General features: G+C 66.2%; 1 protein-coding gene across 7 annotated transcripts in view; it reads left to right on the plus strand.

Moving 5' to 3' along the window:
* The window catches only part of DOT1L (DOT1 like histone lysine methyltransferase), a 60,354-nt gene that overhangs the window by 31,048 nt on the left and 4,900 nt on the right, over window positions 1-24,406 (plus strand). For 4 of the 7 annotated variants that reach the window (XM_032358149.1, XM_032358140.1, XM_032358170.1 and 1 more), the window contains 20 exons: window positions 3,556-3,611; window positions 5,659-5,738; window positions 9,254-9,322; window positions 10,009-10,115; window positions 10,518-10,559; window positions 11,196-11,306; window positions 11,400-11,634; window positions 12,150-12,263; window positions 12,822-12,913; window positions 13,141-13,242; window positions 13,541-13,678; window positions 14,373-14,498; window positions 15,739-16,223; window positions 16,365-16,500; window positions 16,851-16,997; window positions 18,058-18,172; window positions 19,075-19,652; window positions 19,961-20,163; window positions 22,517-22,581; window positions 22,983-23,912. In XM_032358149.1, the coding sequence (XP_032214040.1) occupies window positions 3,556-3,611; window positions 5,659-5,738; window positions 9,254-9,322; window positions 10,009-10,115; window positions 10,518-10,559; window positions 11,196-11,306; window positions 11,400-11,634; window positions 12,150-12,263; window positions 12,822-12,913; window positions 13,141-13,242; window positions 13,541-13,678; window positions 14,373-14,498; window positions 15,739-16,223; window positions 16,365-16,500; window positions 16,851-16,997; window positions 18,058-18,172; window positions 19,075-19,652; window positions 19,961-20,163; window positions 22,517-22,581; window positions 22,983-23,912 (3,931 nt within the window). Of the gene's footprint in view, window positions 1-3,555; window positions 3,612-5,658; window positions 5,739-9,253; window positions 9,323-10,008; window positions 10,116-10,517; window positions 10,560-11,195; window positions 11,307-11,399; window positions 11,635-12,149; window positions 12,264-12,821; window positions 12,914-13,140; window positions 13,243-13,540; window positions 13,679-14,372; window positions 14,499-15,738; window positions 16,224-16,364; window positions 16,501-16,850; window positions 16,998-18,057; window positions 18,173-19,074; window positions 19,653-19,960; window positions 20,164-22,516; window positions 22,582-22,982; window positions 23,913-24,010; window positions 24,142-24,406 lie in introns of all 7 variants that reach the window. The other 3 variants (XM_032358164.1, XM_032358156.1, XM_032358186.1) reach the window with 2 other exon arrangements.

A 24,406-nucleotide genomic window follows, 5' to 3' on the forward strand; every position in this document is an offset into this window, starting at 1 on the left:
TCATTCCTGGTGAGGGCGCCGCATCCTGAGGAGCGGCCCCCAGTGCGGTCAGCGCGGCCAGCTCGCAGCCTCGGGCGGCTCCTGGGGGCGGGGGCCAGGGCGGGGGCCAGGGCGGGGCCAGGCTGGGCCGCTGCCTGCTGCCCGCTGCCCGCCTGCTTCTCCTCCTGCCGCCTCCTTCCCTCTCTTGGCTCGGTGCAGGGTCCGTGGTTGGCACGCGGGCGGACAGGAGGGGCCCCTCTCATTCCTTGGGTCTGGCGTGGGGCAGAGCGCTCGCTGGCCCCACCGCTGCCCCTGCGGGGTGGCTGCAAAAGGAATTCAGCTCAGAGGACACTCGGGCACGACCTTGGCCGTGGGTGTGTGGAGGAAGCTGGCCGAGCCCCTGCCGTGTGTTGTCTCTTTCCAGAGGGCGTCCTGCAGCGCCGGCCCTGCGGCTGTGGGAGCCTGTGGTGACAGGGAGCGCCCACGTTTGGCGGACACTCGTGTCCCGGGTCTGTGAGGCCTTCCCAGCCGCGTTCTGTGGCTTTGACCAGGCGTCCTGTTGGCGGACAGACAGTTCTGCTCCGTTGATCAAGAACCTAAGAGGAGGCAGCCAACAGGGGTCTAAAAATAGCTCCGTGGCTTCTCCAAGCCCCACAGCCTGCTTCTGCGGCCAAGGCTCCCCGTGTGGCCCCCCGCCTCCTCTGTCCCCTCCCACCTCCGCAGAGGTCCCCTGAGGCTCCACCTACCAGCCTCGGCCCCGCCTCCCTGTCCCGCAGCCCCGCGGTGCCGGCGCCAGGCCCTCTCTGCCACCACGTGCCCTCCTTTCCTTGGCTCTGCCTGCGGGGTGAAGGGTGCCCCCTCCACCTGGGAGACGCTCTGTCCGGCTCCCTGCCCAGGCGGACGTCCAGGCCCCCAGAGGCCCCTTAACACAGTAGCCGGGCTGTTCACAATGAGCCCCGTACGCTGTGGGCACCTGGCAGTGGGCTTGGCCCACAGCGGGTTGCAGGCATCGAGAGTGTGTCACCTGGGGTCGCTGTGGCCTCGTGGAGGTGCCACGGCAGGGAGGGTGTCCGCAGACCGGCCTGTGCAGAGGGGCTTCCTGCACTCGGGCCTCTCTCTCCAGGACGTGCGCGGGGCCTCCCCCTGGGCACCTGCCACCCCTCCAGCTTTGTCGATGTCACCATGGTGCACGTGTGGCCCTTGGGGTGACTGGGCCACGTCCGCTGGGGCCCCCTGCATCTCAGATGTGCTGGCCCACCTCCCTTTTGGTCTTGGGCTGTGTTGGGTCACTGGCAGGCTGGTGCTGCCAGGAGACGGGGCCTGGTGGTTCGGCCGAGCCATGCTGCATCTGTGGACTTGGGGCTCCTCCTGGGTGGGTGCGCTGAATGCCGGGGCCTGCCCATTGCCCCCCGACTCTGGCTGGGGCAGACCTCGGTCTCTTCATGCTCAGACGCTGTGCTCTTTTCCCACGACGAGAGCATGTATGCTTGGTGCGGGGATGTGCACGGCCTCCAGGAGCATGTCTGGGGCGAGCTGTGGGGCTGAGGGGCCCAGGCACCTGCCTGCCGGCCCGGGGTCTCTGCCAGGGGTGGTCATGGGCTCCGACACCCTCTGCGCCAGTGCGTGCCCAGGACCTTCTCTGTGTCTTCCCATTCCGTCACACGTGGAGGTCTGCCTGACCCTGGAGCCATTCATGGGGTCCCAGGGCAGGGGCACAGGAAGGCCACACACACCTTCCCAACGGCACAGCCACTGCAGCCGGCGCCCTTCTTCTGAGGCTCACAGCCTGCCTGTGCCCAGAGCAGAGCCACGGTAGGGCCGGGCGAGCAGAGCCCGAGCCAGCGGCTGTTCTCTGGCCTCAACCCAGCAGTGCTGCTCCGGCCTGAGCTGCGTGGCCTGGACAGGGAGCCGCCAAGGAGAGGGAGGCCGCCTGGAGAAGTGCCTGAAGGCATCTGTGTCTGTCCCAGGCCCAGATGCGGGGATGTACCGGGAGGACCTTAGGGCCCAGCAGGCGGTCGTCCCCAGGGCCATGGTTTGTACAGAGGACAGAGGACAGAAAGCAAAATGAGCTCACGGTGGTGGGGGGGGACACCAGGCAGGAGTTTCCAGAGCCCTCTTCCGGGGTGTCCCACAGGACACGCTTAGTTCCCCCCAAACGAGACAGCACCGTGCGTGTGTGCTCTGGTCTCCGGGGGCTGGCAGACACCCAGCGCCGGGTTCTCCACGGGGTCGGTCTCGCGGGCTCATCTGCTGACTCGGGGCGGGGAGCAGATGCTCAGCCTGAGCCTCGCGTCCGCACGGACAGTTCAGGAACCAGAGACCCCAGCAGTGAGGCTGGCCGGAGCCCGCAGTCCGGTTCCAGACGCCGTGGAGGGCCAGACTCCCAAGCGGCCGGTGGGGAGGGCGGGCTCTGGCTGTCCGTGCGAGCTCTCTCTCACGTGCGCTGCAGACTCGAGTCATTCCCGGGGCCTGGCAGGACTGTTCTCAGGAGTGTGGCAGATTTAGGAAGTTCCACAGGCGGGGAGAGGATTCAGAGTTGGGACAGCTGGGGTGTGGGCAGCCCCCCACAATGCCCGAGCACGCTTGGGTGGACTGCCCTCTGCCCTGGATCAGCGGCGCTCCCCGGAGACTGGGCTGTCTCTGCTCAGCGTCTTCTGTCCGTTTCTGAGCGACAGCAGGCCCAGTGCCCTGCTGGACTCCTGCTGTCTTCGTGAGGGAAGTGGGGGTTCCGGGTCACCTTGCGGCACGCATCAGGGTGCAGGTGAGGCCAGTCACTGGCCCCACCCTCCCCTGGCCCCCGGCCCCCACGATCCCCCGTTCCTGTCCATGGAGAAGCCTGTTCTGGACGTGTCACACGTGTGGACTCACACCCCATGTGGCCTTCTGTGTCTGGTTCCCTCCCCGCGCGTTATGGGCTTGGGGTCCGTCTCTGGGGCTGCGCGTGGGCTTCTAGCTCCTGTCTGTGGCCCGGGGTCGCTCCTGCGCGTGGGGGACGCGCTGATGGGTGTCTCTGTCGTCTGCTCTTCGGAATCTGGCCGCCGAGACCGGGCAGGTGCAGGCTTTGCAGGGACACACGGTCTCGCTTCTGGGTGTACGCAGAGGTGCAGTGCGGTCGTGTTTTGAAGAATGATAACATCAGGCGTGTAGGTTTGCTGAATACCCCAGCGTGGGGCACCTCGGTCCGCAGGCTCTTGGAGGCCCCGTGTTAGTGTGCTGGGCCACGCCACGCAGAGAGCTCTGCCCTGGTGTCGCTCGGTGCGTAGGTGCCTCCTGAGGGCACGACCACTGTTCCCTGTGGTAGCCCCGGCCGGCCAGCCCACTCCTGTCCAGAACTGCCGGCAGGCTGGGAACCCCATGTGGCTGCGTCCCCAGCTGGCTCTGTGTGGCTCCATGGTGCGTCCTCTGCTGGGGCTGGAGCCTCCCTGAGCCGCCGCCGGCCTGGTCCCGGATCCTCCCCTCATCAGTGACTGCGCTCCTGCTCCTGCTCTCTGCGCGGGCGGGCGGGACGCGAAGCCGGCTGAGGCCCTGGGTGGACCGAGCCCCCGGGTCAGCCTCTGCCCGTTCTCTCCCTTTCAGCTGGAGAGAGGCGACTTCCTCTCAGAGGAGTGGAGGGAGCGGATCGCCAACACAAGGTAGGGCCCCCCGGGCGAGCGCCCCCGGGGAGGGTGCGTGGCTGCCGGGCTCCTTCTCTCCCTGCCCCTGCCTGCAGCCGAGCAGGTGGTCCGGGGGCTGGACCCAGGGCCCCAGGGCAGGGCCAGGTGTGGCTCAAGGCCTGCACGTGCCAGTCCCCGGGCTGCCCGTCAGGAAGGGCCCTTCCCTACCGTCTCGGCCCTGTGCTCAGCGCGCGGACTCTTGCTGTGTCCACACCTCCCCGAGCTGGGCGCGAGGCCGGGCTTCTCTGCACCCGCTGCGGAACGGCGTCCTGTCCCCTACAGCTGGGCTGCTGTGGTTTTGCCCGTACGCTCCCCCAGCCCTGCCCCGGGCCTCGGGCTGGGGCGCGGAAGTCAGCTGGAGCCTGCTGGGAGCCCGGGACCCGAGGGGCATTGCGCACCCAGAGCTGTCTTCCTGGGGACGAGGCAGCCTTGTTGATGGTGGCCCACTGTGTTGGGAGACCCTGCCGTCTGGCCTCTCCGTGTCTTTCCTTCAGGCACATACTGCCTGTTGCCCCAGAGTCCCCACCGTCTGAGTCCTGGGGGCTGGTAGAAGCTGGGTGCTGCTCTTTCCAGGAGGCCTCCCTTTGTGGCTGCCCCATAAGAAGTTCTCATCCGAGGGGTCTGCTCTGCTCTCCCCTCCTGGCCGGGTCTTCCCCCTCTTCCTGAGAGACTCATGCTGACTTCATGGGCATCCCCGTCCTTTGGGGCCTGGGGGCTCTCTAGTGCTGGGCGCAGGCCGGCGGCGTCTGGGCTGAGGTGTCCCCTGTTGTGGTCACGGGGAGGGCGCTGTCCCCCGGGCCTTGTCGGCCCCTCGTACTGCAGGCAGACTGGGAAAGGCCTCGGTGGTGGGCGAGTGGCCTCTTGATGTCCCCCAGGTGCTCTATGTCCCGGCAGGGGTACCCCTCCCCCTCCCAGCCCCTCTCTTGTTGGGGACACACGTCCCTGCTTCTGCCTTCTCGTGCAGGGCATGGGAGGGAGTGACTGCCTTCGGGGCACCCTTCTTCCCTCAGAGCGGTCGCCAGGGTCTTGGCTGGCTCACGTCCTGCCAAGGCCCCATCCCCAGTTAGGGACTAGGACAGAGCAGGCGCGCGCCCCGTGAGAGCTTGTTCTCCCCGGCTGTCTTGTCAGGGCTCTGTCCCTGGGCTCCCCAGGACGCCTGGGCCCAGCCTGACGGCTCTCGCCCTCGTCTTTCCTGCGCGGAGCTCGGGGAGAGCGCACGGGGCTCGCTCCGCGTCTGTGCGGCTTCTTCCCTGCCGCTCTGCCCGCTGGCACCGGTGTCTGTTCTCGGGTCTTCCGCGACTGTTCTGGTACCTGGTTGCTCTGCTTCAGGCATCTCGATTTTAACCTGTCGAGACTCAAAACAAGCCGCGAGGGCACGGCTGGGATCAGCCCGGCGTGTCTTCTGTCCCTTCCAAGAGCGGAACTAAACGTCCGTCTGCCCCGGCTCAGATTCTGTCTGGAGGCACTTCCGTGGGGGAGGAGAGCCGCCCGGCCCGGCTGCGTCGGGAGCTGCTTCACCTGCGGGGCTGGACGTGAGCCGGCGCTCGGCGGCTCGCGGCCATTCAGAGAGGGCCTGGAGCGGGCACGAGCTGGGCCCAGGCGGCGGGCAGGGGTGCGTCTCTGCACACACAGTGTGAGGCGGCAGCGTCCCCGGCCACCCCGGCTGGCGTATTCGGACCAGGGCCTGGTGGTCCGGTGCCAGAGCACGCGGGCAGGCGGAGGAGGACTCTGGCTCTGGTCCCACCGGTCCTCGGGCGCCTCCTTCCAAATGCCTCCGGATGCTGTCTGTGTGCCCGCCTGCCCGGGTGTCCTCACGTCTCCGTCCCCAGGTGACACGTGTGCAGTCCGCATTCCCACCCCGGGGGCGTCCCGGGGGCGGGCAGGGACCGCCCCCCACCGGCCAGCCTGCTCATCCTCTGCGCCCTGCGGGCCGCGGGTCCCGTCCTGGGCTGGGGGAGCCGGCGGTGGAGGCGGTAGGCGGCGCGCCGGAGCCTCGGCCTCACTCAACTGGAACATTGTTTTGCAGTGTTATATTTGTGAATAACTTTGCCTTTGGTCCTGAGGTGGATCACCAGCTGAAGGAGCGGTTTGCCAACATGAAGGAAGGTAACGCACTCTCCCCACAACCCTGCCCTGTCGCGGTCCCTGTGTGCTCGTGGCGCCCAAGGCCCGCTCGGTCCGTCTGTGGAGCTGGCTGTGACCGCGGGCGCGGCCGGGTCCGTGCTGACCGCCCTCACTTGCGGGCTCCGCAGCCGGTGCCTCTGGCCCCGGCAGACATGGTGGGGCCGACCGGGCCTCCCCCCGGGTGGATGGGGCCCGCGGGCCCGGGGGCCTTGGGGTGGGGGCCCGGCTTGCCAGCGGCTGCACACTGTGCGGCCGCGCTCACATGTCCCGGAGGCAACAAGTGACTTCTCGGTGCGAGCTCATGCTACAGGGTTACTCACTGAGGGTCTGAAGTTCGGGCTCGACCTGTGACCCCAACCCGGGGACAGTGAGGCCACGGGGCTCGTCCCGACAGGCCTCTTCAGCTCTCTGGGTTTTCCCTGTGTTTGGGCCCCGGTTGCCCTCGTCCGCCTTCCCGTCCCCGGTGGGGAGGGGGGGGGGCCTCTTGCCGTGCGTGTCTCGGACTCGACAGCCTGAGCTCTTGCTGAGTTGGTTGGCGTGTAGGTGGGGTTGCGTTTTCTTTTTTTAAAGAATTTCAGGACTTTTTATTTATTTGACAGAGAGAGGTAGCGAGGGAGAGCACACAAGCAGGGCAGAGAGAGAGGGAGAAGCAGGCTTCCCGCCGAGCAGGGAGCCCAATGCGGGGCTTGATCCCAAGACCCCGAGATCATGGCCTGAGCCGAAGGCAGACGCCCAACCACTGAGCCCCCCAGGCGCCGCAGGGTTGCGTTTTCTTTGTGCTCGTGGAGGCTTCCAGATTTGGAATTGTGTGGGTGCACGAGTGGGGTGAGGCCCTCTACTCTATCTGGCCCGAACCTTCTAGGGGAAACTTTTCTGAATCTTGGCAAGCAGAGACCGGAGGCCGTTGTGCTTGGGGGCAGCCTCCCGGCTGGACTCCTTCCAGGGGAGCCCTCTGCTCCCTGGCTCCTCCCACGGCCCGAGGTGCACCTGAGGGGGGTGGACCGACAAGCCCTCTGCGCCAGGGGTACGTGGGCCCTGCGCCCGCAGCTGCCCTGCCGACGCTGGCCACGGGAGGAGCTCCCTCCGGCTCTGTCTTAGGCAGCGCAGGTCAGGTGTCACCTTTCCCTGTGCTGTGCCGGGAGCCTCTGTGTACTTGGAATGTCAGGCAGAGAAGACCATCCAGTCTAGAAGCTTCTGAGGAGGTGGGAGGGAGACAGCGTCACGTGAGCACCGATTGAGGCCTGGTCGGTGCAGGGGACTGTTCACGTGCTCTGTGTCTGAGCACAGCAGAGCGAGCCCGGCGGGCCCCTGGAGGAAGGAGAAACAGCAGCAGCTTCCTCTGGGTGTGGGCCGCCCTGGGCGCTGTCTGGGGCACACGGGCTGGGCCGCAGTGGGGCCTCCTGCCGCTCTCCCGTGGATGAGGGCCTTGTCACCCGCTTGTCAGCTGTGCCTCTGGCATGTGTCCTCACTGAGCTGAGAGTCAAGGTTCTGGCTGTGTTTTCATTTTCTCCCCATGCGGAGACAGTCTTGGAACAGTGTGGGGCCTCTGTCTAGCTGAGCTTGGGGACACACTGAATCTGAAGTCCTTGGTCGTGGCCCACTGTGTTTGAGGATCAAGAGGAGCCCACTGCTTTTGGGCCGAGTTCTCCAGCCAACGGCCCAGAGCCCACGGGCTCCCCTCCTCACACGTGCCCGGGTTTAGGGCGGCCAGGCCCTGGGTCGTAGCAGGGGGTGCTACTGTCCTCATTAGAGCTCTGGCCTCAGGTGCCCATCCTTCTCAAGGCCCTCCTGGCATGAACACGACTGGCCTCCTCGGCCCCCAGTGTGGCTGCCCTGTCGGAGGAGTGGGCTGCGGGCTGTGGCCTCAGTGTGGGTGTCACCCGCCTGGGCCCTGTGGTCAGCAGTACCCTTCCCGGGTCTGGACGGGAAGCCTCAGGACATGCCTCATCCTCGGCTGATCCCTGTAGCTTGTAACACAGCTGCTAAAGCCGCTGCTGGTTTTCCAGATTCCGAGGTGGCCTGAATGTGACCTGGGCGCTCCCAACTCGGGAGCGCCTGCGCATGCCGCCTTCCCTGCCCCTCCCAGCTGCTTCGGGCTCTAGCTCTGCGGAGGGCCAGGCGCCCTCCACATTCCCGTTCCTACGGGAGAGGGATGGGATGGGTCCCCACACGTCCCGTTACCAGACGTTTCGAGGAAGTGGAGGGCCACCCCGCACCTGCGCAGGCCGCCGCCAGCTGCCCTCAGCCCTGCCAGCTGCATGGCCTGTGTGCGGGGACTGTGTGCACGAGGCCTGGGTGCTCTCCATCATTTTTTAGGGGCCGTGCGCCTCCCCCAGGAGAGAGCGGAGGCCCCTCCACCTGTCACTGTCCTGCTGTCTGCCCAGGAGCCTCCCTTCTGGCAGTTTCCTCCTGGGCAAGGGGCCAGGTGGGCTTTTGTGGGAGCACGGCTCCTCCGCGTTGGTTGACGGCCCCCGCCGGACGTCCGGGCTCGTTGTCTCATGGGGTGTCGCGGCTCTTGTTCCTTCCTTGTGGTGTCCTATGGGTGAGCTTGGGGGACCTGATGGGGCCCAGACAGCCCACGGAGCCCTGCGGTCCCCAGGCACCTGACCCATGATCCTGGAGCGACACGCCCTTGGGCCCCTCCCAGCTCCCTTGCCGCTGTGTTCCTCACGGGAGCCCCCAGGGGGCCTGGGATGCAGTTCACTCGGCACCGCGCTCTTCAGAGGCCCTCCGGGTTCCAGGCACCCCGCGGGGCTGTTCAGCCTGTGTCTGCTGAGACCTTTGATAGGACCCTGTGGTCTCTGACCCTGGCTGCTCCGACCTGGCGCCTGGCCCAGTGCTGGGTTTGTCGTGGCCTGCTCCCGCCGGGCTTGGTTCTCAGGACGTGTGCTGGGTTGCCGGTGCGCCTGGTGCGGGACGTGCTGCGGCGGGCAACCATGTGCCCGCGTGGAAATGAGCTCGGACGCACTCTTCCAACTTCAGTGTGACATAGTGTTTGCTTTGACTTTTCCATTTGGCTCTTTCTCCCTCACACCCAGAAGCTTCTGAGAGCGTGCGTGTGCCTGTGGGTTCCTCTGCGTGTCTCTCTCTTCCTCGAACTCAGCACGCGGAGCCACTGCGGGCTGCCTGCCCCCTCGCCAGGCGGCCCGGTGGTGGGAGTTCAGGGTTTGTCTTGGCCACTCAGCCTCGGCTGTGACTGAACTCGTCCGCGCAGGTACGGAGCCCGCGGAGGGGCGCGTGTCCTCGCAGCTGGTGTCCGCCCGTGGCCAGCCTGAGCCCCGGCCGGGAGCTGTGCCCAGAGCACCGTCGTCCACACGATCCGCTCGTGGGACAGACTTCCACGGGGAAGGCGCCCCTCCCTGCCTTTGCTTCGACTTGCAGAGCGCGGACGGACTCGTGGTGCTGCTGCCCCTGCCCCTGCTGCGGCTGCGCCCTGCTCTGCCGCCCTGCGCCCCGCGGCCACCCCACGAGCCGTGGTGACTAGTCTTGTGTTGCAGGTGGCAGAATCGTGTCCTCGAAGCCCTTCGCACCTCTGAACTTTAGAATAAACAGCAGGAACTTGAGCGGTAAGAAGCTCGCGTTGCTGAGTCAATATACGTGACTTTAAGCATCTGTGTTGGTGTGGGGTCCGTACCTGGTGATCCTCACATCGGGCCAGTCGTTCGGTGTGGGCGTCCAGTCCTGGGGGGACGGGGGGTCAGCAGCTGCCCCGGCCACACCCCCTTGGTGCCACGAGCCCCCCGGTCCTGATGGCCGCAGGCATTCCCCGACACGGCCCTGTGTCCCTGGCGGGGAGAGTGGCTCTGTGTGGAACTCAGAGGGACAGGTGTGCAAAGCCCTTTGAGTTCCTGTTGTGACTGGCCTGAGCAGGCAGTGGCTGCCCTGTCCCTGCTCAGGAGGGACTGGTAGCAGAAAGCTCCTGGGTCGGGCTGCACGGGCCTCGGGGTCTTGGGCCTCCTGGGGGGCTGGTGGGAGCTCCTGGCTCCACATTGTTCGGAGTCATCTGCAAGTGCCCTCCGACGGCACCGCCCACGCTTGGCGCTCTTTTCCTCGGACAAGCCCCTGGCGTGGCCCTGCAGCCTCCCTCGCTCAGCCGCGTGCTGGCAGCCAGCTGCCCCCTATGGGCGCTTGGGACAGGCTCTGCCCCTTCCTGCCTCACCGGGGTCACTCCGGACCAGAGGGAGATGCACCGAGGGCCCACCCGCTCACCCCAGGCGCAGGAGGGGCCCTAACCCTTGCCCTTTGTGCGCAGACATCGGCACCATCATGCGGGTCGTAGAGCTCTCGCCCCTGAAGGGCTCAGTGTCCTGGACGGGGAAGCCGGTCTCCTACTATCTGCACACCATCGACCGCACCATAGTGAGTGCCCCGCGGGGCTGGGGTCGGGGGCCTGGCCGGCGGGCCCTCAGTACGGGTGGAAGTGGGTCGGGAGGCTGGAGACCCTGGTCTGTCTCACCTTTGTCCTCAGCCCTCGTGGGGGCCAGACCTTGTCCACGGGGACTCATGGAACAGCGGCTCTGCCTTGGAGTCCGAGGCCCCCGGTGCCCTGCCAGGCCTGCCGTGTGGCTGCCCCTGTGGGACGGCGGTGCGGGGCCTGCACGGCCCACACGGGGGGAGCCCTGAGTCCAGCGGGTGCCCTACTAGCCGCCCACCCGGGAGGTGCCCCGCCGCGCTCTGCCAGGTGCGGGGTCTGCCCAGGCTGTCGCGCTCACCCCGGGGCTTGGGACTGGCTTCTCATGAGACTTTGCCTTGTGTTTTCAGCTTGAAAACTATTTTTCTAGTCTGAAAAATCCAAAACTCAGGGTAAGTGTATGTTTTCTGTTCCCCTTCCTGTTGTGTGTGCGCTGCTGGTGGGGGTGTGCTGGCTGGGAGCGGCCGTCAGGGCGGGGGCGGGTCTCGGTGCCGGGACCAGGGGCCGCGCACACAACTGCCTCGTCTTCAGCAGCCCCGTGGCCCACAGCTCTTGCACACCTTTCTGGGGAATGGGTCGAATGAGTCTCTGAAATGGGGTTTGGCGGCATGGTGGGCTGTGCCCAAGTGCAGGGCGGACAGCAGCCCTCAAGCTGTCCTGATCTGAGGCCCGAGCCACAGAGGGGCCGGACCATTCCGAGCTGCTGTCCGAGGGGAGCCGGGATCCTTGTGCCCATGTCCCTCCCATGCCCTTGTGGCCGCTCTTCATCTGCCTCCAGAGTCGGTGCTGTCTGCGCAAGAGTTTTTCTATTTGGGGACTCAGGGATAAGTATCCAAACAGGAGAGCCCCCGGCCTCAGAGGGGGCCACAGTTGGAAGGCCACCTGCTTTCTGATGGAGCCCTGGGGGGCGCGTGCCCGCGCATGCCGTCAGGCTCCTCTGTCCTTGCGTGTGCGGAGGCGGGCAGAGCTCAGGCTGGCGGCCACCTCGAGCTGGCCCCGCTGCAGACGCAGCCACACTTGCCTTCCAGGAGGAGCAAGAGGCAGCTCGGCGGCGGCAACAGCGGGAAAGCAAGAGCGCCACGACCACTCCCACCAAGGGGCCTGAGAGCAAGGCTGCCGCGTCTGCAGACGCCCCAACGGTGAGTGTGCGCCCTGTGCCCCGCGGAGGGAGGGCTCACGTGGCCCAATGGGCCCGCCAGTGCTCTCCTGACGGCCCTGCCCCCATCTGCCAGGATTCGGGGGCCGAGGAAGAAAAAGCTGGGGCAACCACCATCAAAAAGCCGTCCCCCTCCAAAGCCCGGAAAAAGAAGCTGAACAAGAAGGGGCGGAAGATGGCCGGCCGGAAGCGCGGGCGCCCCAAGAAGATGAGCACTGCGAACCCCGAGCGTAAGCCCAAGAAGAGCCAAACCGCACTGGACCTCCTGCACGCCCAGGCCGCGCCGCAGACGGCAGCGCCCTCGCCGCAGGGTGAGCCGGCTGTGGGCCGACCCCTGGGGCATGCTGTCGGCCAGTCCCAGCGCCCCCTTGTCTCTCTGCCTTGGTGCGGCGAGTGGGGTCCCCCTCCTGTCCGCTGAGGCGGTGAGAGGGGCAGAGGCCTCCATGACGGCGTCGTGTGCCGTGTGGCTGCTACCTGCTTTCCAGACCCTGCTAGGGTCACGCCATCCTCACGGCCATGTGCCCTGGGGTGGGCTCCCTGAGACGCACCCCAGTGGGGCCTCCCCATCATCCTAGCCCCGGGCTCTGGGCTCTTCTGGCCTCCCGTCCTGGGCTCTGATGACAGACCGCACACAGGGGACATGGCTCACAGGGACCTCTTGGATCCCGTGGGGCTTTGGTTCCACTTCTCAAAGCGCTGCGACGCGGTGTCTGGTCCCCCGTTCAGTCTCGGTGTGGGCAAGCTGGCCGGTTCCCGGGAGCAGACCTGTGGAAGTCCCCAGGCTCACCGGCCTGCCGCTGACACGTGGCCTCTCTGTGTACTACAGACGCGTACAAGTCACCTCATAGCCCGTTTTACCAGCTACCTCCCAGCGTGCAGCGGCACCCCCCCGACCAGCTGCTGCTGGCTCCCACCCCGCCCGCACTGCAGAAGCTGCTAGGTGAGCTGCCACGGACCCCTCGGGCCTGCGGGGGTCGGGGGAGGGCTGCCAGCCCCAGACCAGAGTCACACGGGCTCAGGGCTGGTGTGATCTCCCTAGCACGTGGGACGCCCCCAGAGAACCACCCAGCCCCACCCCGTGTCGGCCGCGTTGGGTGGGGAGGGCTGTGTCGGGGGAGCTTGGTGCCCAGTGTCGCTGAGCCGAGGCGCAGACTCCGCTGCTGGGAGAGATCAAGCAGCTGCTTATCTCTGAAAAGCGGGTGAAAGAAACCCTTTTTCACCTTTTGGGAGCTGCCGGTTTTCTCAGTTCAACATCAGTAACCTGCGTTTCCCTAAGCAAACGGGCACCCACATTGTGTCGGAGGGCAAAAGACATGGGGCGGCACAGGCAGGAGCTGTGAGGGGCGCCCAGGTGGGGACCGAAGGCACCGGCGTGATGGTGGGCGGTGAGACACTGGGGGTGGCAGCCGCCGCGATGGCTCTCTGAAGGGCGGCCCTCCTCCTCCTGCCGGACCCGGGGGCTCGTGTGTGTGCTAAGCTGCATACTTGACCCTTGTAGAGTCCTTCAAGATTCAGTACTTGCAGTTCTTGGCCTACACCAAGACCGCCCAGTATAAGGCCAGCCTGCAGCAGCTGCTGGACCAGGAGAAGGTGAGCCCTGCCCTGTGCCCCTCACCTGCTGGCCCCAGAAGGCGCCTTGGCCCTAGGAGAAGCGGCGGTCCCTTCAAGGGCCCGTGCGCTGTCCCTGCTGGCTCCAGAGAGGCCGTGGGGGTCTGTGCTGAGGGTCATCAGCCTTCTGGGCTGGGGCACGTCTGGCCCGTTGTGGGAGGGGACGTGGCGGGGACAGGGCCTTGCCGTCACCTTGCTGCGTTCCACAGGAGAAGAACGCCCGGTTGCTGGGCGCCGCGCAGCAGCTATTTGGCCACTGCCAGGCCCAGAAGGAGGAGATCAAGAGGCTCTTCCAGCAGAAGCTGGACGAGGTGGGCTGCTGGGACTGTGCCCGCCGCTGGGCCCCCTGGGGCGGGATGCGGGTGCAGGGGCTTCCTTCCCGGCGTGTGGGGTGTACGTAGTCGCAGCACTGCTGGTGTGGGGTCATGCCCTGGGGTCGTCCTTGTCCCTTCTCTGGGCCACCATAGGGCCTCTCTGCGACCGCCATCGGCCGCCAGCCCAGCCCGCCCCTTCCTGCCCCCCAGACGGCCCCCAGCCCCGTCCCCTGCCCTCAGCCTGCCGCTGCACACTCCGGCGGGAGAGCCCACCTCTGCTGTCGTGTGTCCGCAGCTGGGAGTGAAGGCGCTGACCTACAACGACCTGATCCAGGCGCAGAAGGAGATCTCGGCCCACAACCAGCAGCTGCGGGAGCAGACGGAGCAGCTGCAGAAGGACAACGGGGAGCTGAGGACGCAGAGCCTGCGGCTGGTGGGGGCGCGGCGTGGGGGCGCGGGGGCGGTGGGGGCGGGGCGCCGGGACGGACAGGGTCCAGGCATCCTTCTCAAGGACCAGTTTGCCATAACCCCCTAGTCCGCACGGGCCGCTTCAGGACTCCCGCTGCCAGCCCGCCCGCATCCCCAGTGCCCTCCTTTCCTGGGCTCTCGGAGCCCCCTAGAGCCCGCAGGGCCCACGGCCCTTCCGAAGGCTCATACACTTTCACTCGATGAAGCTCTCCAGGTGCTCAGACTTTAATATCCTCCTGGCACTCCTGCAGCCCCATGCTGCTCTCTTTGACGAGCCCTAGGGCCGGGGGCACATCTCCTGGGACCTCACTGCCCTGGAGACGAGGGCACGCTTGCTGGGCGTGCGAGAGCGTCACTTGTGACGGAGCCTTCCTGTCCCATCCTGTGGGCACCCGTGCCTTGCTCCCCCTGGGCGTGCTGACCGGGGATGCCCAGTTTCTACTCTGGGCTGCCTCCCAGCCTGGCCTTCTTTTAGCAGGTTCCCTTGCCGGATACACAGGTGTTCAGAGACACCTGCCCAGACATCGGCTGGGTCTCCTTTCAGAGCCCAGGCTCTGCCCTCTGCCGGGCGGACAGGTGCCCCCGCAACAGCGGCGCGTGCTCTGCAGCAAGGGTCTGCCCGGCCGGGACTCACAACCGTGACCTCCTCATCCCCACAGCTCAAGGCTCGGTGTGAGGAGCTGAAGCTGGACTGGTCCACGCTGTCCCTGGAGAACCTGCTGAAGGAGAAGCAGGCCCTGAGGACCCAGATCTCCGAGAAGCAGAGGCACTGTCTGGAGCTGCAGGTGGGGGCAAGCGCCGCTGAGGGCCCTGCACTCCCGGGCCGGTGCTGCCGGCCGCCTCCGCCAGACTGTCCTGCTCCCGGGTCAGGCCATCTATCGTGGTATTGGGAAGCAGCCTGGACGTCCCGTTTTTGGCCCTCGAAGGGGAGCAGAGGGCTTGGCAGCCGAGGGGCCCTGCTTGCTCCAAGGCGTCTCAGGCTCCTCGGAAACCCAGCATCTCGCCAGTGCCCCTTAGTGAGTCACCCGTGAAGCCGCCATGAGGAGGCCGGTGTTTGCGCAGGAGATCCCGGGAGCTGGCCCCTCTGCCGAGAAGGGTGGCATGTGTATCAGGGTCCGGCGGGAAGCAGGGCAGGAGGGAAGGAGAAATGGGCGGTCTGTCTCCGGTCCCGGTTTCCCAGAGTTGGCTGGCTGGGTGTGTAGCCTTCCGATGACCACAGGACCATAGCATGGTGAGCGGCTTGGGCGTCGGCGGCACCTGCAAGCTCCGTTTTTGCAAGGCTGTGGCCCCCGCTTGGGCTGGCGTCTCCCCAGCGTGGCTTCACCGTTCACGGGAGGCACTCCTGGTCACCAGCCCTCGGGGTCTTTCAAGTGTTGTTTTGTTACAAAACGACGTCGCAATGAATAATTCGGCACAGAAGACTCCGGTTAAGGATGTTTCTTAAAGACCTGCTCCCCAAAGTGGGTCTGTGAGTGGTGTGAGGTCCCGGGGTCCGGGCCACCCACCCTCTGAAGGGCCGTGACTCAGGGGAGCCTGGCACAGAGGAGGTTTGCCGACCCCATTGGCCCAGACAGGCCTCTCTGCTGTGCTCTCGTATGTGAGCGGCCATTAGGCTGCTGATCCCTCTGTGGAGTGATGGCATGTTCGTGAGGGCAAACCACAAAGCAGAGAAACCAGAGAGAAAATCCCCGGTGCCCCACGCTGGGGGAGGGAAGCCCAGAGCCACAGTTTCTCATGGCCGGTTTACACGTAGGGTCCTTCAGCACAGACAGGGTCACGTTCTCGTCCCCCAAGCGCACGTCCGTGAATCTCCCTGGACACCAGGTGTTCTGTCCGGTGGCCCCGGAGCTTCCTGCCCCGTGCTGGGCAGTTGGCCTCCGCATCACCCCCAAAGCCGGTCTGTGTCCTCGCAGGCGCTCCGGGGCTGCGTCCGTCTGCATTGGCTGGGTGGACGGGTGTGGCGCGTCCGGCCGGGCCTCAGGCCCTGGGCCGAGCAGCAGGCCTGAGCCTCTCCCCGCCCGGCAGATCAGCATCGTGGAGCTGGAGAAGAGCCAGCGGCGGCAGGAGCTCCTGCAGCTGAAGTCGTGCGTGCCGCCCGACGACGGCCTGTCCGCACACCTGCGTGGGAAGGGCTCCCTGGGCCGGGAGCTGGAGGCTGAGCCTGGCCGTCTGCACCTCGACCTGGACGGCCCCAAGTTCTCACTGCCCCACTTGAGCAGCGCCAGCCCGGAGCTCTCCATGAACGGCCACGTGGCCGGCTACGAGGTGTGTGGTGCGCTGAGCCGGCCCTCGTCCAAGCAGAACACGCCCCAGTACCTGGCCTCCCCGCTGGACCAGGATGTCGTGCCCTGTACTCCCAGCCACGGTGGCCGGCCGCGGCTCGAGAAGATGGCGGGCCTGGCCTTGCCCGACTATACCCGGCTCTCCCCGGCCAAGCTGGTACTCAGGCGGCACCTGAGCCAGGATCATGCAGCCGGCGGCAAGCCTGCGGCCGGCGAGCTGCACCCACGGTGAGTCCGGTCTGGTGAGCCGGCACTCGGTGGTCTGGGAGAGCCCCCGGGGTGTGCGTTGAGCCTGGCCACTGGCTCTAGATGCAGACCTGAGGCTGCGGGCACCCCCAGAGGAGGAACCAGGGCTGTGTCTCGTTCCAGAGCTGAGCACGCCAAGGAGAACGGCCTTCCATACCAGAGCCCTGGCATCGCCAACGGTATCAAGCTGAGCCCTCAGGACCCACGACCGCCGTCCCCCGCGGCCTTACAGATGACAGGGGAGAGGGGCAGCGAGAAGGTGAGAGCAGGACCCGCGTCGTGGAGGGTGCGTGGTGGGTGTTGAGTTTGGCTGCTAGGAGAGGCCCTCTAGGCGAGGGCCAGGCGGAGGGCTTGGGATGAGTCTGGGACACGGTGCCACAGCCGAGCCCCCGTGGGGGGCTGTTGTCCGTAGAGGCGGGAGGGAGAGTCTGTGGGGAAGGAAGGAGGCGGGTCCCTGGGACTTTAGGAGGAGGAACCGTGTCTCGGGACAAGGGCTTTCCTCCTGTGCTGGGGTGGGGGGTGGGGATGTCCCTGTGGTCTTCGGGTGGCGCTGGTGGCCTGGCACTACTGGCCAGCAGGAGCGAGGCCGGGCTGGTGGTGTGTGTGCAGGGTGTGAAGGAGCGCGCCTACGCCAGCAGCGGGGAGGCCATCACCAGCCTGCCCGTCAGCATCCCGCTCAGCACCGTGCAGCCCAGCAAACTGCCCGTCAGCATCCCCCTGGCCAGCGTGGTGCTGCCCAGCCGCGCCGAGAAGGTGGTGAGTGCGCGCCGGCCGGGGGCGCTGTTGTCCCTGGGTCACTGGCCCGGGCCCTTGGGCTCCGCAGTGTGGTGTGTAGGCGAAGAGGGGGTCTCGGCGGGCTTTTTCCCTGTGAGACCTACTTTCTGTTGACTGGCCTGCTGATGAGTGTGGGGCGTACCGCGACCCCTGAGACAGAGCCCCCGAATGCGGGGTTGGTTACAGTAACGCTTTCCCATTTTCATCTCCCGATTTTTTGGGGCGGTGGTGTGTCTGGGTGAGATGGAGTTGAACTCCGGGTTCGGCGGAAGAAGGAAGCCCCACCCCCTCGTCCTGTCTCACACGTGGGCCCCCCGGGCTCCGTCTTGCGGGACGCGGGCTGGGCTCTGTGAGTGCGGATGTGATTCGCGTTCTGTCCGCTCGGCTGACGTGCCCCTTCTAGTGGCCTTTCGTTAGTTCGCCAAGTGGTGCAGCCGACACCTGTCCACAGATTGTGTCACACGCATGGACTCGCACCCCGCGTGGCCTTCTGTGTCTGGTTCCAACCCTGTGTGCCATGGGCTTGGGAGGCCGTCCCTGGGGCCGCACGTGGGGGCGCCTGACTCCTGCTGGTGGCCGGGGACACTCCCCCACGTGCACAGACCATGTCGTGTGTATCTGCTCTCCTGCGGGCAGACGTGTCGTTCCCACCCGTGGCTGTTCCGAGTCGCAGTGATGTGAACGTTTGTGTACGGATGTTGCGTGGCTGCGTGTCTCCAGCCCGTTCCACAAGGAGTGGAATCACGGTTTGGGTCACAGCTGCCGTCTCTGCTCCCCTCGGCCCCAGCGTGACGTTCGCTGTTAGCAGAACAGTCCTTTGGAACAGATATCTGCCCCTCCCCTTGTCAGAACCTTCTGACTGCTACCTGCAGAGCTCAAACCCCGAGCAGGTGGCTCCGCCTTCTGTGCGCCGGCTGCCACATACCTGCCCTTCTCCCTGCCTCGCGCCCTTTGCACATCCTCTGGCTCATGTCGGGGACTCCCTCCCTGCCCTTAGTCTCCAGCCCTGGCTCATCTGACAGTGTGGACTTTTTCTCCGCAGAGAAGCACCCCCAGCCCTGTGTCACAGACCCGAGAGTCCTCGTCCACACTTGAAAAGCAGATGGGCGCTAATGCCCACGGCGCTGGAAGCAAAAACCTCGCTCCGGCTTCTACAGGTCAGACGGCTTCTCCTGCACCTGGGTCCCGCCTCCAGCCCTGCCCCCAGGGCCCAGCCCGCCCCAGCCTCTGCTGCCGCTGCCGGAAGGAGGAGGAGCCGGGGCAGGCGGGTGGAGGGGAGCCCCCAGACCCGGCAGGCTGGGCTCCGAGCCGGCCCATCTCCTCCTGGCCACGGGGTCAGCCCCTGTGCCCTGGGGTTAGCGGCTCTAGGCTGGACCTTGGCTCACGTCAGGAGCCTCTGGCCTGAGGCATGCTGCCCTTTCCTCCTGGAGGTCACCCGGGGTTGCTCGAGAGCCCCACCTGGCTGGTGATGTCCTTGGGGAGCAGCCTGCTCTCCATCTGGGCTCTGAGTCCCCTTCAGAGACCTCTGATGGTTGCTGGCAGAGGCCTCCGCAGACTGCACACAGGGCCAGGTGGCACATGGCGCCTCTGTGGCAGGGGGGGTTCTGTCCCAGCCACTCGGCCCTAGGGGTGGTGGGCGTGCCAGGGACACCAGCCCCGGGGGCCGGTCACCAGTTTGCCGCCACCTGTGTTAATGCAGGGAGGGCAGGGCCGCCTCTCGTGTCCAGCAGCCCTTCCTCTGGGGTGGGGAGGCCCAGGTCTGTGCAGGAGACAGGGACCTCAGTAGGGCTTCTTGCGGCTTAGGGAGCCTCTGGGGGAGGGGGGTGCCCAGGCCCACTTGGAGTTGTCGGGTTCCAGCACCGGGGGTCCTCACGCATCCAGAAGTGCCTGCTTGGGAGCCCCCGGCCTGGCCCAGCCCAGCCATGCTCAGCTCACGGGTGCTTGTCTCCCATGCTCTGCGGAACCCCACGGAGGGCGGGTTCCCGGGCGCGGAGCTTTGTGACCGGCAGCTCCCGAGGCAACGGCGTCCGCCCCTGACATAGCCCGTCCTTCCTGGCAGGCTTCTACACGGGCTCCGGGGCCGTCAGCGGGGCCCTGGCAGGCAGCCCGGCCCCCCTCGCTCCCGGAGCCGAGCCCGGCGCCTTGGATGAGGTCTCCAGCTCAGGAAGCCTGTTCGCCGGCATGGGGTCCTGTGGCTCCGCCCCGCAGCTCCCGCCCCTGCTCCCACAGTCCCGCGGCTCCGGTGCGGCCTCCCCTGCCCATCCGCTCTGCGCCAGCCCGCGGCTCAGCAGCGCTGCCCAGGGCCCGCTGCCCGAGGCCAACAAAGGGGACCTTCCCTCCGAGGCTGGCGTCTCCGACCCCGAGGGCGAGGCCAAGAGGAGGATCGTCTTTACCATCTCGGCTGGCGGCGGTGCCAAACAGTCGCCTCCTGGCAAACCCAGCCCTCTGCCCGCGGGCGCCCGTGGGGACAGCGGCCAAGGCCATGGGCCGGACAGCCGTAAGCGGGGCAGGAGGAAGCGGGCGGCGGCCGGGACCCCCAGCCTGAGTTCTGGCGTGTCGCCCAAGCGTCGGGCACTGCCGTCCGTCGCCGGCCTCTTCACACAGTCTTCAGGGTCCCCGCTGAACCTCAACTCGATGGTAAGTCCAGGGCCGGCTGGGGGGCAGGGACACGGTGGGGAGGGCGGGCCAGCTCGTCCGGCCCACACAGGTGTCTCACGTGGCGGCTCCCGTTCCCAGCCAGGCCAGGATGGCAGGGCCCCAGGAGCACAGCCGGGAGGATGGCCATGGGCCGCCTTCCTCTGAGGGCGGCAGGCCGGCTCTGCCGTTGCCCAGCAGCCTGAGGTCCAGGGCAGGTGTGGGCAATGGGGACCCTAGCAAAGCCCGTGGGTGCTGGCGCCCAGGGAGCCCATTGACAGGCTTGTGCTGTGTCTGTGGTGGTCCCTCAGGTCAGCAACATTAACCAGCCTTTGGAAATCACGGCCATCTCGTCCCCTGAGAGCCTGAAGAGCTCCCCTGTCCCTTACCAGGACAACGACCAGCCGCCCGTTCTCAAGAAGGAGAAGCCCTTGAGCCAGACCAACGGGGCCCACTACTCCCCACTGACCTCAGACGAGGAGCAGGGCTCCGAGGACGAGCCGGGCAGCGCCAGGTGAGTGGGGCCGGATGGGGTGGGCACAGGGCGTCCGTGGTCGCGGCTTCTGGAAGGAAAGGCCCTCGTGATGAGGTCGCTTTCCCGGGGCAGTGTCTGGTTACCGTCAGTGGGTGCCAGGGCCCTGTCCATGGCCCGTCCGCTGACGTCCGCAGTGCCGTAGAGTGACCATGCTCGAGTAGGTGGGCCCAGATTGCTCACCTTTACATGGTGAGATGCTGGTCGGGAAGGGGCTGGGCGGTCCTCCCGCCTGAGATGTCAGACCTAGGGCAGGCCAGCACCCTGGGCCTGGAGCCGCCGGGGCGTGGGGTTGCTGTGTCCCCTAGTTGCCGGTGCCTGGTTCTTGGTGCGTGTGTCACGTGGTTGGAGCAGACAGGCACATGAGCGACCACAGCAGGCAGGGGCTCGAGAGAGCGGGCACTGCACGAGGGGGTGTTTGAGCGAGAACGGTGTTCTCTCCGAATGTGGGACAGCGCTATTCGGTCGGACTCGCGTGGCCCGTTGTTTGTGTAAAGAGTGTGGCCCAGTGGGTTTGGATATGTCCCAGAGCTGTGCAAGCATTATTAGGATCAATTCTAGAACATTCTTATGACCCCAGAAAAAGGCCCGTGTCCCTTAACACGGACTCCCCAGCCCTGGCTCCCACCCTCTCCTCTCTGTGCGGACGGAACTCCTCTGGGGCCCTCCTGGGAGTGGGGACCTGCAGGAACGGGTCCTTCTGGGTCTGGCTCCTCTCCCTGAGCCCCGTGTCCTCGGGGTCCCTTTGTGTGTGGCAGGGGTTGGGTCCCTCCCTTCCTGAGGCTGGACCGTGTTCCCGAGTGGGGACGGACCGCACGTCGTAGTCATCCGTTACGTGCTGGTGGACGCCTGGGGTGTCCGGTGTTTAGCTAACGGGGTAAGGCTCCCGTAAGTGCCCCAGACCGCCCTCTGTCTGAAGACGTTTTCCGCTGGGCCCCTGCTGGCTCCGTCGGTTAGGTGTCCCACTTGATTTTGGCTCAGGTCAGGGTCTCGGTCCCACGTCGGCTCTGTGCTCGGCCGAGGTCTGTGGGAGGGCTCGCTCTCCTCCCCCTGCCCTTCCCCTGCTCACGCACCACGCACGCCTGCGCGCTCTCCTCAAATAAACGAGTAAGTCTTGAAAAAGAAGAAAATACTTTCAGTCTCACATTGTGGAACTCTGGGCCCGACGGCGACTCCGTGTTTAATGTTCCGAGGAACCTTCGGCAGCAGCCGTCCTCACGCGCCCCGTCGGCGGGAGGGGCCGGTGTTGCCACACTCTCCCGGCACCTATTGCTGTCTGTTTTGTTTCGTAACACAACAGCCGTTCCCATGGGTTTGGGGGTCTCACTGGCGCTCTGAGCGTCCTTGCGCTCTGATAGGGGTGTGGAGGGTCTGCTCGTGGCTCAGAGCCGTGTGTGTGTCCATGGAGAGACGTCGTTCCGGTCCTGCGTTGTTGTCGGGCTGTAGGCGTTCTCTCGTGTGCGGACGGGCGGTCTCGTGTGACGCCTGCGCCGAGAATGTCCGCAGGTCTCTGGGCCTGTCATCTCACGTTCTCGCAGGTGTCTGAAGGACAGGAGTGCTGCGTCTTGGTCCGGTCTCGTTTCTCTCCGTCTTCTTTCGTTGCCCGCGCCTGGCGGCTGGTCTAGGCCCGCTCATCTTGCTCCTTTTCTGCAGACGTAAATTACGTTCTTAGAAGTTGTATACTCGAGGGCTTTTCTTTCTCTTTCTCTCTTTTTTTTTTTAAGATTTTATTTATTTATTTGACAGACAGAGATCACAAGTAGGCAGAGAGGCAGGCAGAGAGAGAGAAGGAAGCAGACTCCCTGTTGAGCAGAGAGCCCGATGTGGGGCTCGATCCCAAGACCCTGAGATCATGACCTGAGCCGAAGGCAGCGGCTTTAACCCACTGAGACCCCAGGCGCCCTCGAGTGCTTTTCTTTTGTGCTAGGAATGTCCAGCCTCTCTATTTCCGAATTCTTTGGGGCAGTTTTCTTGTGTTTGTAGAGGTCACGGTGTTCTTCGGGACTTGCCGTGGAAGCGTGGGCACGTAGCGTGTACTGTTCTGCGGTTTGGCATGTGCCACGCGCCCCGTGTCATGTGGTGACACGCCGTTGTTGACATGGCGCGGGGAGCTGTTGTGAGCCTCGGGCATGACGCAGAGACTGGGACTCTGGGCATCTGTGCTGGGACGTGACACCCCGGTTCCCAAGCGCTCAGCCTCGTCCCTCTCCTGCAGTCAGGATCCCGCTCCCCACCAGGCCCAGCAGTCACGGTCCCCTCTAGAGAGGTCTGCGGGCAGGTGGGCCGGGCAGTGCAGATGTATTCAAACCTCCGCCATCTATTTTTCTCTTGATAGAATTGAGAGGAAAATTGCAACCATCTCCTTAGAAAGCAAATCTCCTCCGAAAACCTTGGAAAGCGGTGAGTGGCTATGTGCCCTTCCTCGTGACTCCCAGGCTCAAGGTGACCTGGCCCCAGGGTGTGGCCTCAACCCTCAGGACCTCCCACGCTGGGCTTCTAGAATTGTCTCTGGGTGATGTCGAATGCCACCTGTGTCCCCGTGACGGCTGGTCTCGATACTGCCGGGGGCAGTCCGTCCCCTGCCGGTCGAACTGGGCCAGCCTCTGACACTCTCTGCGAGCACACAGACGGCCCTCAGCCCGCCGCAGACTCTCTGGTCTCCGGCTCCCCATCCCGCCCCACGCGCGCTCCGCTCGGCCGCCTGATCCCCCAGCAGAGGCCCGCATGGACCATAGCGCACTTCCCTCGGGCGGGAGGGGTGGCTCTGAGCCCGGGGCCTCACCGGCTCTGGTTCTCGTCAGGTGGTGGCCTGACCGGGAGGAAGCCGGCGCCTGCCAGCGAGCCCGCCAACAGCAGCAAGTGGAAATCCACCTTCTCGCCCATCTCCGACCTCGGCCTGGCCAAGTGTGCCGACAGCCCGCTGCAGGCCAGCTCCGCCCTGAGCCAGAACTCCCTGTTCGCTTTCCGGCCGCCCCTGGAGGAGCCTGGCCTGGCCGACGCCAAGCTGGCCGCCCACCCGAGGAAGGGCTTTCCCGGTGCCCTGGCAGGGGCCGGGGGACTGAGCCCCAGCAGCAACCCTCCCAACGGCTTCGCCTTCAGCGGGGGCCTGACCGCCGACCTCAGTTTACACAGCTTCAGCGATGGTGCTTCTCTCTCCCACAAGGTCCCGGAGACGGCCAGCCTGAGCGGCCCCCTGAGTTTTCCCACCCCGCGGGGCAAGGAGGGTGCCACCGCAGAGCCCGGCACCTTTGTGAACAAGAGGCAGCTGGACGGACTGAGTGGCCCCAAGGGCAGAGAGGCGGGCGAGCCGGGCCTCCCGGCGTGTGGGCCCCCAGACAAGGCCTCGCTGACGCACAGCAAGCCAGGCAAGGGCCGGGACCGCGAGCCCGACTTGAAGAACGGCCACAACCTCTTCATTTCTGCCGCCACTGTGCCTCCCGGGGGCCTTCTCAGCGGCCCGGGCCTCGCCACAGTGGCGTCCTCGACGGTCAGCGCGGCTCCCTCTGCCCAGACACACCGCCCCTTCCTGGGCACCTTTGCCCCCGGCCCACAGTTCGCCCTGGGTCCCATGTCCCTGCAGGCCAACCTGGGCTCCTCCGTGCTGCAGTCCCTGTTCAGCTCTGTGCCGGCCGCCGCTGGCCTGGTGCACGTCTCGTCCGCCGCGACCAGACTGACCAACTCGCACGCCATGGGCAGCTTCTCCTCTGGGGTGGCAGGCGGCGCAGTTGGAGGTAGGCAGACGCGCGCCTCCCTCGTCTGAATCACGGGTCCTGCGGGCCGCACGCCGTCGCCCTCCCGGACCGTGGGGCTAATGACAACTGCTTTACAGGTTCCCTTGCAGGGCCCCCTAAGGGGCGAGAGGCTGTGCCCACCTGTCCCCTGGGGGCCACTTTGCACCTGCCACCTTGCTCCTTTTCATGAGACGCAGATGTGCCTGTGGCGTGGGCAGCGCACTCGCGCGTGAGTCGGCCTGCGTCAGGCCCTCTGGTGGTGACGGCGTCCCTCGTACCTTCAGGAGAGCTGGCGCCACAGCTAGGGCTTGGTTTCCTCCCCGTGGAGGTCGTCTGTTCCACTGACATGGCCCACGGGCTCTGGGCCGCGTTGGTGGCTGTCGCTGGGCCAGAGCGAGGGGCCACAGCAGCTGCTGTGTGGGGGCACCGTGGAGGGGGGGCCCGGGCCTCCGCGGCCGGCTCCTTGCTGGGCGCAGGCGGGTCCCAGGCTGGGA

This window comes from Mustela erminea, chromosome 1, assembly GCF_009829155.1.
Source record: "Mustela erminea isolate mMusErm1 chromosome 1, mMusErm1.Pri, whole genome shotgun sequence".
NCBI classification, from domain to species: Eukaryota; Metazoa; Chordata; class Mammalia; order Carnivora; family Mustelidae; genus Mustela; species Mustela erminea.